Source organism: Rhopalosiphum padi, chromosome 3 (assembly GCF_020882245.1).
Source record: "Rhopalosiphum padi isolate XX-2018 chromosome 3, ASM2088224v1, whole genome shotgun sequence".
In the NCBI taxonomy this organism is placed as follows: domain Eukaryota; kingdom Metazoa; phylum Arthropoda; class Insecta; order Hemiptera; family Aphididae; genus Rhopalosiphum; species Rhopalosiphum padi.
In genome coordinates this window covers 9,305,183-9,317,061 of record NC_083599.1, presented here as the reverse complement: position 1 = coordinate 9,317,061, position 11,879 = coordinate 9,305,183, and the positions used below count along the sequence as shown (strand labels likewise).

General features: G+C 30.2%; 1 protein-coding gene and 1 long non-coding RNA gene across 2 annotated transcripts; both read left to right on the top strand.

The window, feature by feature from the left end:
• Positions 1–250: 250 nt before the first annotated feature.
• LOC132924129 (uncharacterized) lies at positions 251–3,680 on the top strand. Its single transcript, XR_009661296.1, has 3 exons — positions 251–363; positions 3,445–3,541; positions 3,608–3,680. It is a non-coding gene; the product is annotated as an uncharacterized LOC132924129 (long non-coding RNA).
• Positions 3,681–8,114: 4,434 nt separating this feature from the next.
• LOC132927033 (glucose dehydrogenase [FAD, quinone]-like) lies at positions 8,115–11,094 on the top strand. Its single transcript, XM_060991487.1, has 4 exons — positions 8,115–8,402; positions 8,731–9,211; positions 9,373–9,877; positions 10,391–11,094. Exons 1-4 carry the CDS (start codon positions 8,154–8,156, stop codon positions 11,040–11,042), a joined length of 1,887 nt encoding a protein of 628 aa, XP_060847470.1. The 5' UTR covers positions 8,115–8,153; the 3' UTR covers positions 11,043–11,094.
• Positions 11,095–11,879: the final 785 nt, after the last annotated feature.

Below are 11,879 nucleotides of genomic sequence, written 5' to 3'. Positions count from 1 at the left end.
AATAAGAATTTATTCATATATATTATATATATGTATATACATAAATTAAATGTTTTTCGTTAGTAATAATTATTATAAGTAATTTATTTATTCTTTACGTTTAACACAATTTATTTTAATAACAGCATTGTGTACACTTTTTTTCAAAATATATCTATTAATTACAGAACCAAAAATGGAATCATCACAAATTGAATATGTAAAATATCAAATAGAGGCAATACTAATTCGGCAGCAAACAACACAACGAGAAATGAAAAAAGAAAACATTAGAGTATTAAATAAACAGATAAATCAAATATATAAACAATACATTAAAAAAAGGGCCTCAGTCATCTGTTTATTATCATTCTAGTGCCAATGGTAATGAAAATATTAATATTTGTTATTTAAAATGGTTCAAAACAATTATCAAAATTCGATTCCAAATAGTAATTATTATTTTGCTGAAAAACGTACTTTGTTTTTCAGTTCACTCCGTGAATAAGACGTGTGCGATTTTTTAAGCCCTGATGGCTAGTACCTTACGAGAATCATTTTTGAGGTCAGCCTGTTAGATGCGTAAGACTTAGGTACATTATATTCGAGCCGTTATTAACGCAGTATGTTATATTGTTATAATAATTAAAAAACGAATAATCTTTAAAATATATTAGGTAATAGGTATAGTAAATATAATAAATCATAATAAATTGCATGCTCATTGCTTATTTTGAAATTGTATAGAACATGTTTCCTGTTTCCTTCAAATGAATTAATTACTACCAAACAAAATAACTTATATTTTGCACTTAGTAAAATCACAAAAAATTAAAAATTAAAAAAAGTCGGGCCAGCGGCTGCCCCTCTACTCTATAGTATAAGTGTCTAGTGGGTCACTGTGATAGATAATATGTTAAATTTGAATTTAATAATAAATCATTGTACACGAAAAATCGTTCTGAACCGAGATAATGAAAGTTAAAATATTGCAATTAAAGTAATTTATTTATTATTAGTATAACAGTAGGTTAATTTAATTTTTATCGTTAGCATAATTGCATTTATATAATATTCCTAGTATTTAATTAGTAATTACCTATCAAAATAAAATAGATTCTGAACAGAGTGATGAATGTATTGATTTAACCATGATGTGTTTTTATTTATGGTGTCTGTCATCACGTTTTGGAGTAGTAATAGTGCTATGTTTTTTTTACTTCAGCCTCTGTTTGAAAAAGAAAATGAATCTAGTTGGTACTTTAGGGGATCAGAAGTAAAAAAATTGAAATTTTAAGGTGAAAATTCATAATATTTTTGTAATTTATATCTACAAGGTTAAAAAACTTATACAAGGTTCTCCATAACTTTTTCTTCAAATAACTGCAAAAAAAAGTTCTAGCGTCAATATAGAAAAAATGTTATGAATGTACGAAATTTATTTTTTTACAAAACCGCGTAAAAGCGATATATCACAATTTAAATATAGGTAATAATAATATATCCTAGACTGACAAATAATCTCCGTCCAGAATCGTAAAAAAATAAAAGTAAAATACAATTAGTTAATAACATATCGATAAATGTATAATATGTATATTTATATCACTCCAAGTTATAAATAGGAATTACCTTTATAATTATATTAATTTACCTTTATAATAATTATAATTATTTTAGTAGATAATTGAATTAATGGGGTTGTTATAAATTATTAATTATTATTGAAATCTTCATGAAATATTTCATTGCAATGAAAAATAAAACATAAACTATTATATCTTAAAGTTTATAATCATGTTAACTTGCAAGTGAAAATTTTCAAAAGTTGGTTTATTGTGTGAAACAAAGAAAATATGTATAATAAATAATAATAATAATAATCAAAAATTTATAGTGGATATTTTTGTATATTTACTATCAATATTTTTTGTTTTGTATATAATTAATATATTATTTCTAATCAACTATAACCAAACACATATAAAAAAAGAAAAAATATTTTTCAATATTTCAAAAAGAGTGAAATTTTCAATTTTAAATTTAGAACCCTAATTGTAGGTGATATAAACTTAAATTATTTAGTGTTGATTGCGCCAACAATGATTATTTAAATAATATGTCTTACAAATTATGACTTTAGATCATAACATATAAATTAATAAACGAAAACACCTATAGGGTAAAAAAAATTCGTACTTAGATCTGATAGACTGATTGGTTGTTTATGACATTGAATAGATATAGGTAATGCAGCTACTGCAGCTTAAATTATTTTATTTTATCTTTCTATTTGCTGTATATTCATTTTAATAATTAATTATTTTTATGAATTTAACTATAATAATAACCACGGTATATTATAATATACCGTGATAATAACTATTTACCAACTGTTTCTATCAATTTTGATTCATGTTTTATAAATTGTTTGGATTTTTGTTATAATTTGTTAATTATCACCCGTTGAAGGTTCTAACACTCTACCTTAGCTATTGCTTATGTGAGTTATGACTTTATGAGTATTATTTGTTATCTCTCTCTAACCCACTCGCAACATAGCAAATTTTACGTTTACAAAAATTACTATAACCATATTAATTTCTCAAATTAGAGTAAAATGACCTATAATAGAATTTAAAGATAAGAACATTATCTAGGGCATCTCATAAGCGTTTTATTATATTTTTATTTTAAAGCGAGTTATGAGTATTTTAAAATTGTAAATTGTTTATACATCTGAATAAACTCATAACTTGCTTTAAAATAAAAATATAATAAAACGCTTATGAGACACCCTAGATAATGTTCATATCTTTAAATTCTATAATAGGTCGTTTCACTCTAATTTGAGAAATTAATATGGTTATTGTCACTTTTGTGGACGTACAATTTGCAATGTTGAGCGTAGGTTAGAGAGAGATAACAAATACTACGCTGGCATTCTCTTAATGTATATTATACAGTAGTGTGGCGAAATCCGAAGAGAATTGAGGAATGGGGTGATTCGGATTACTTTTGACTTTGTTACAAAATTGTCTTGCATTTTAAACTTACAAATTTTTTTAAATTAATATGTGTGTAAACTATTTGAGTACAACAAATATAATAATTGATTATATATTTTTTTTAATTAATTTAAATTATAATTATTCATTTAAATTATATACAAATACAAAAATAGAACGATTAGAACGTTGGTGATGTAGTACACTCGAAGTCGTTCGGATTACCGTGTCTTTCATATTAGTCTATTTTCGGATTACCGCGTCGCTACTGTAATATGTGTATTCGATCTTATAAAATGAATTCTTGTTATATATCAAGAGATACATTATGTAATTAAAAAAAGTATATAAAATAAAGAATATTTTTTAACACAGTCATGTAGCTATAGATAAATTAAAATAAAATTATTTATAGTAAATAACTCGAGGAATTTAAATGTAAAATTCTGTATTGTAGATCTACCGAAGATAATAGATTAAACAATGATGAAATTATGGTCATGGAAGATGAAAATATGGTAATTGGTCGACAATTCACTTTACCTTATTTTGAAGTAAGTAGTACAATTTATTTACAATATTTAATATTTGATTAATCTAATGAAAAACTTAAATTTTAGATAATGATTAGAAGATATCTTCAAATTTTTACACGCGACGACCATAATCGTCCACCATCTAATTAGTAAGCTGATTACATATAATAGCAAATGTATATAAAAATTGTTTCATATTATTATAGTATTTATAATTTATTGTTTATTTTATTATTATATATATTTTGGTATAAAACAATAAGGACTATTTTGCTTTTTTCTTATAAAAAAAACTCTCAGAAGAACCATGTTTTATAGATAGGTATCGTTGATATCAATAAAGTAACAAAGGTTTAATTATTGTAGAAACAAATAATTAAATAAATAAATCATGGCTTTAAATTATATCATATAAATGTATACACAAGAACACCTATAGGTTAAAAAAAAATCGTACTTAGATAGTTAGATCTGATAGACTGATTGGTTGTTTATGAAATTATTTTATTTTGTTTTTCTATTTGTTTTATATTAATTTAATAATTAATTATTTTCATGAATATATTATCTTTAATTACTATAATCTGTATAGTAGCTGCTTCTATCAATTTTGATTTATGTTTAATAAAATGTTTGAATTGTATTATTATTTGTTAATTATCACACGTTGAAAGTTCTAACACTCTACACTCAACACAATGGTACCTATTGTTTAATGTATATTATACAGTAGCGTGACGGCGGTATTAATTTGATTGGAATTGGGGAATGGGGTGGTTCGGATTACCTATGACTTTGTTACAAACTTGACTTGCATTTTAAATTTACAATTTTTTTTTTATTGATATGTGTATAAACTATTCGAGTACAATAAATATGATAATTGATTAGATTTTTTTTTATATGAATTAAAATTATTATTATTATTATTATTGTATTTTTATATACAGTTGTAAAGTTTTCCTTACGGTCGGACACCAAAAAGGTACCAACCATCACGGATCCGACACCGGATGGGTCGGAAAAACGTGGATTTGGCATGTTTGTATATAGGTGTTAATTGTTTACACGCAGAACAGTTTATTTACATATTTGGTAAATTTATTATTGACACAAAAGTTTGGGACATAAAACATATTTATAAAAGGTATAACACATTTTACCCGACACCTTGAAAGTCACCACCACAATGGTGTGTCAATCCCGCTGTTGTCAGTATTGTAGTTGCCGTTGTTGTTGTAGTGTCTCTCAGACCTCCGGATGACGATCCTGGTAGATTTGGGTGTGTTACTCCCTGAATTGGTTTGTACAAACTTGACAAAAAAACGGATGTTGCTAGTCGGGAAGCGAAATGAGTGATGATAATATGTGCCGTGATGGCGGCCTTATAGGTGTATTATTATATATAATACGAATATACGTTTTATTATCTATAGTATAAGAGGGGTTGCTGTATGTGTTCATCTTTCATATTAGCATATTCTCGGATTACTGTGTCGCTACTGTATGTTTATTCAATCTTATAAAATTAATTCTGGATATATAGAAAGAGATATGTGCACACAATATTATGCAATTTAAAAAAAGTATATAAAATAGGTAAAGGATATTTTGTAATACAGTCATGAAGTAATAGATAAATTTAAATAAAATTATTTATAGTAAATAGCTCGGGGAATTTAAATGTATGATCATAATTGTAATAAATGTAAAATTTTGTATTTTCCGAAGAATACGAGAAATAATGAACGATAATTACCCGTTGAGCGAAAATGAGATTCTGGTGTTTGAAGATGATAATATGATAATCGTAAATCGGTCACCAATTTACTTTGTTTTATTTTGATGTAAGGAATAAAATTTATTTACAATATTTTATATTTAATTATTTTAATGAAAAACTTAAACTTTAGATAATTTTAAGAAGATATTTATCAACTTCTTCGCGGAACGACATTAATCGTCCAACACCTAATTCGGAAGCTGCTAGAATATAAATGAAAATCTATAGTGACGAAAAAATACAAGAAATCTTAATTTGGTACCTAACACAAAGATCTTTTCAATATTTTCAAATAATACATATGTTTCATATTTTTAGTATGTATAATGTATTGTTTATTTAATATTATTTTTTTTTCGCTTTTACGCATTACCCCAGCACTTCACAAAAGGAAACATTTTCTTCTAAAAGTATATCAATACGTTTATTGAGGCGAGGCCATACTTATTATAATGTACGTTCTTTCATCTCTAATAAAAGGGAAACATTACATTGTATACGGTCATGTAAAATCTGACAAGTGTTTGCGACAATGGGGCATAAGGCAGGTGCATTTCTCTTGTGCCGCCAGGAACAAGGTGTGGCCTATTCAGGATCTCTGTTAGCAAGGATAAATGTAATTCTTTAGAAACTCAGAGGCCTTTGATGGGGCCGCCAGCGACTCTGAATAGAACGACCGAATCGTCTTTCTCACCAGTCCATGCACAACAGTCTCAAGAGTTGTATCTCTCTGCACCAGATTCCGCGAGCGACAACTGGACCTCTTTTCAAACCAGATAAGTCAGTGTTATTTTTTATTTGAATTAACGTGTTCAGAGAATTTTTTATTTGTGTCACCTCATTACGTCACGTCATTACAATATATATATATATATATTCCTGCGAGTCAGGTAAGTTGCATAATTATAATATACATTATATTATATTACTATTATAATTGAGACGTATATTGTTCATACGGTGTACTTTATTATATTTTCAAAAATACGACCTCGAGAGCCCTCCGGCGATCAAAGGGAAGTAATTGCGTAAGACTGTAATTAATATCCGGTAGTTTGAGATGATTTAATTTAAACTTTTGATACGCTTTCAACAAAATATATTTATTCTGAGTCAACCTTATTAATTTATAATATTAGTATTTTAATATTTAGTAGCTATAAAATAAATTTTAAAAAGTAAATAGGTACTGTGATTGTTGTGTAAATAAAAAATTTAAACGATTTCTAAATAATATGATATAGATCTACAATGTCAAAAGTCTTTGATTCCGAGGACGGCATGTATTGTTGTTGAATAAGTGGTTTTTTATTATGAACTATAGATTTAATATGTTATAAATATACGTATATAAAGCTTTATACTTATGTATATAATATGTTATACCAAATTTCATATATTTCGGTTACCTATGTAAATGATATATTCTAAATCATTTGTTTATAATGTATAGCATAACGAATCGAATTGTATAATGTTTATACGTTTATTATAATATTAATTATTTATATGGAAAATATTTGAATATTATATAACTTTATAGTTCTGTGTTACGTATATTTTTCGTAAATATATATTGTGCCGTATTATATAATCTAACGCCATTGTGGCAAAGGTCGCGGTAACAACGGACCTACCTAGCTATCTATGCGTTGTCGCAGCCGCAGTCGACGTTACGCACACAGTATGAAAAGTTAAAAGGTGTTAAATTAAAAGGCGTTGCTTCACGCACTTTAGTGACAATACGTATGCATATACCATGTCAACGAATATAGTTCATACCTTACGCTCGCGCCACTATACATCATCAAACTCATCGCCATCTTCGTCAAATTCTATAAACTGTATATATAGGTTACGCAATTCGGCTTTAAGCCCCATCATAACCGTACATTATTATATATTCCATATAATTGCACTTTGTTATTATTATTGTCATCATTTATTACATGATGAGGCGGGGTACTAACACTAGTATTTTAAGTATCACTACCCTGTTATCGAACCGTCACTACTTAAAATATCATTATTATATACATTTATTATTTTATTTTACCTATATTTTCCTTGCCATAAGGTTCACCACACCGGTATAATTTATACTGCGTGGCCAACAATCTTATATCTGTTGAGACTTGGTACGTATCATTATGATTACACAACTAAATCGACCAGGAATTTGTAGACAATTTTTTTTTTATTACACGCAATGCCGTAATATACTGTGTTTTACATATAAAATATGAGATCTAATATTACTCGTGTTATTCGACCTATTTACCTATTATTTTACAGTTGGGCACCTATATGGTTATTAAATTTGTTCCATTACACCGTGCTCGGCGTACAACTATACCACTAATGTACCGACTTTAAACTCTTTTCTCCACTATATATAGTATATTGTATACTAACGTATACATTTAGATAATAGAGCACAAATAAATTTTTTTGTTGTCGACAACCAACATAAAATTCGATTATTATTCGCAAAAATGTCCATTATAATAATGTAAGTGTCCAAAAACTTTGACCACATAGTTAAGTACATTTACTTATGCATAAGTTGTGGAACGGTGCAGGTGTCGACGGTTTTAAACCTCTCTTTCAGACACACAACAAAAAATATTTCGTCGACGGGCATAAACGTTATTTTATTGTTGTCGCACACGACTGGTGACGACGTGAAGTAGACCCGAAAAAAAATAACAATTATAATAACTCGTATAATATTATAATATCTATCATTTCTTTCTGACAGGTGCACCTGTATAATATTATTATACACATACCTACTCAGCGTGTTCGCTTCCGATAGTGTTCATTTACCGATCACCGTCTTCGCAAATGGCGCCCAATCCTTTCACGTCCTGGCTGACCACCCGAAGGGCCATATCGTACGGGTCCAGTGTCGGCTACATAATGGTCATCCGTATGGCCTTACTGTTCTTCCGGTCCGACATCGAGGACATCAGTCACCGGTTTGTGGACCGCCAGATCACCGAGATCAGAGACAAGTACGATTTCGTGGTGATTGGCGGCGGTTCTGCGGGCTCCGTCATCGCCAATCGTTTGTCCGAGAACGCAAACTGGACGGTAATATTTATAAATAACATTAATTGATTGCGTGTAAAAACTCGTCATGTTAGGTAACATTGTTTCATTTGAACATTTGAACGAAATGATGTTGCAGAATAAAAAGGTTCTAAAATCATAATTATTATTATTTTTTTTTTTTTATTAATGCATAAAGTTATTATTAAAACAATAATCGTATTCAATTTTTATTGATAACAATTTAATTATAACTATAATTAAACACTATCTGTAGATGCAAATATAGGTACGGGAAAAAATATTTATATAGAAACTAAACAAATACTATAACAATTATCAAGTAATAATAATCGTTGTCATTTTATAGGTTCTATTAATAGAGGCTGGAATCGACGAACCGGCGTATTCAGACATACCGCTGCTTTATCCTTCCCTCCAGCGCTCGGATATCGACTGGCAGTATAAAACAGAACCCAGTCATTCGTCATGCTTGGGCCTCAACGGGAACCAATCTAGCTGGCCCCGGGGCAAAGTCATCGGTGGCAGCAGTGTTCTGAACGCTATGTTTTATGTCCGAGGCAACCGGAAGGATTACGACGCGTGGCGAAACGCCGGAAATGAGGGATGGGGTTACGATGACGTATTACCGTACTTCATCAAGTCCCAGGATATGAGGATACCGGAGCTCGTGAATTCGGAGTACCACGGTACAGGAGGATACCTCAGCGTTGAGCACTTCCGGTCGAAATCGCCGATAGTGGACAATTTTTTGGAGGCCGTCAAGGAAGTCGGTTACGACGAAGTCGATATAAACGGCCGGAGTCAGACAGGATTCACTCGATCTCAAGGTACTAATTGTGTAACTTATAAAATGCAGTAGGTACCAAACGAAACATTAATAGTGTATTTTTGTCATTTATTATTATTTATTACTAACGTCGGTGTTTAAATTTCGTAATAAGAATTTTAATTATGTTAATTAGATTATGTAACTCATATGATTTTTTAGGAACTCTAAGAGACGGGTTGAGGTGCAGTACGGCCAAAGCGTTTTTGAGGCCAATCAAAAATCGTCCAAACCTGCATATCAGCTTACACACGCATGCCTTAAAAGTCGTGATCGAAAACGGCCAGGCTACAGGTGTACTGATATCGAAACTGGGGTCGATACCGAAGTTGGTGATGGCCGAAAAAGAAGTGGTGCTCTCTGCGGGCGCAATAAATTCGCCCCACCTGTTGATGTTGTCGGGGATAGGGCCTGCCGACAAGATACGTGAAGCCGGCGTAAATGTCACTAAACACATACCCGGCGTGGGGCAGAACCTGCAAGATCACATTGCGATGGGTGGAGTAACATATCTGTTCGACTCGCCCCCCGAATCCAATCCCGAAGGCCTAGGTATAGTGTTACCAAGGATGTTTACGCTGAACTCGTTCATGCAATTCTTCCGCGACAAAATGGGACCGCTGTATAGGATACCGCTTGGTGAAGTCATGGGTTTTGTAAACACGCGGTAAGTGAGCTTTCGATTTAAGATTTAAAATAGACTAATTACCAGGGCTCGGATTTTACAGCATTTGCTAATTAGTATAGGATACGGATAAAAATAACAGAGTGAGCTATAAATTTATTTTATGAACCAGGCAATCCAAATATGAAATTTAATAATACTATTTTTGCATATTTGAAGTATTTTAGGATTTTAGTGCTATTTTTTGGTAATTTGCATTATATAACGTGTTATAATGTATTTCAAGTTTGAATATTTGGCAAAACATTTAATCATACAATGTAACTCATGTAAAATAATTTAATATATTATTTTATGAATAAATAATTGTTTATTTTATTTTGTTCTTATTTCCAGATAATTTTTAATAGGTAGTCACCATGCTTAATTCAAGTTATTTTATTAATTATATATACGAGTCCTGTTAATTATATAAGATAAGCCGACATGGTTTTCTAGTTTTGTTTTAGATTTATTATTTAATCTTTGTTACATATTATGGTTTTCTCGTTGCAGCCACAATGATGATCACGATTGGCCGGACGTTCAGCTGTTTATGACAGCATCTGGGGAAAACGACGACGGTGGTCTATTGAATAAGCGGGACGTGGGCATCACCGACGAGTACTATGAGAAAGTTTTCGAGCCCATATTATATCAAGACGCCTTTACGATATCACCGTTGCTGCTGAGGCCGTACAGTCGAGGCTACATCGATATCTCAAGCCCCAACCCTTACGCCGCTCCGAAAATCGTGCCAAATTATTTCAGCGACCCGCGGGACCTCAGAACTATAGTGGAGGGTGCCAAAATCGGATACGCCATCAGCCGAACTATGACATTGAGCAAAATCAACGCTACTTTGCACAACATTGTCACACCAGGGTGCGAGACTTACGAGTTTTTATCCGACAAATATTGGGAATGTCAGGCTCGTCATTACACGATGACCATTTACCACCCGGTCGGCACTTGCAAGATGGGTCCGGTGGACGACGAGTATGCCGTGGTGGACGAACGGTTGAGGGTGAGGGGTATCAAAAGCTTGAGAGTGGTAGACGCTTCCATAATGCCTACGATTGTTAACGGCAACACCAACGCGCCAACGATCATGATAGCGGAAAAGGCGTCTGATATGATTAAACAAGATTGGGCCGGACCACCATAATAACTTATAACGCAGTATGTACATACAGTAGGTGGTGGTAAATCATTGTTTGAACACGTCCTGTTATTTAGTTGAGTCATTATTATTTATTGTTATTTATTATTATTTATTTATTTATTTATTTATTATTATTTATTCTTGCGTTTAATACTTTTACTAATTTTTCAAATATGAAGATGTATATCATAAATATGAATGATTTCAAAATTAATTTAAGTAAATTATTATTTTATATTATAAATACCATAATGTCTAATACTAAGTATTATTATGTACTGTTAATAGTTTAGTTTTAACTTTTAAGTGTATATACATATTTGTAATAATAATTGAAATATTATAATTATTAAAATAAAATTATTTATTTAAATATAATATTGCTTTATTAATAGATTTATTGAAAAAAGTCAAGTTTATATATGGATGCTATGTAAACCAATATGTATAATGTATATAATGCGCCGATTTTAATCTTGTAGTAGAATATCTATTAACTTAATTATATTTATGTTTAATTTATTAATAAGTACTTTATTATGTAATTGCATAAGTATATTTTAGTTGTATAAATACTTTACTGTAAACGAATTATAATATCCATGAACCCACCAAAATATATATAGCATGTATTTTGCGCCGCGACAGAAAGCGAAACGTATATGTAATCTGCGCTACACTTTTATAACTTCTATTGTTGAAATTTAAGTATATATTTATTTATAATTATAATATGACTGACTTTATAAATGATCACATTAAAATTTGTAAAGCAATATAGAGGTCCCACGGTTTAAGTGAACATAATAAAAGGTTTCACTGATAAAAAAAAAACACTGC

Excerpts from the sequence above, each read along its gene's own strand:
- LOC132927033 (XM_060991487.1), top strand. The coding sequence starts at position 8,154 with ATGGCGCCCAATCCTTTCACGTCCTGGCTGACCACCCGAAGGGCCATA. Across the intron at positions 8,403-8,730 it reads CCGAGAACGCAAACTGGACG|GTTCTATTAATAGAGGCTGG; the intron begins GTAATATTTATA and ends GTCATTTTATAG. Across the intron at positions 9,878-10,390 it reads ATGGGTTTTGTAAACACGCG|CCACAATGATGATCACGATT; the intron begins GTAAGTGAGCTT and ends TTCTCGTTGCAG.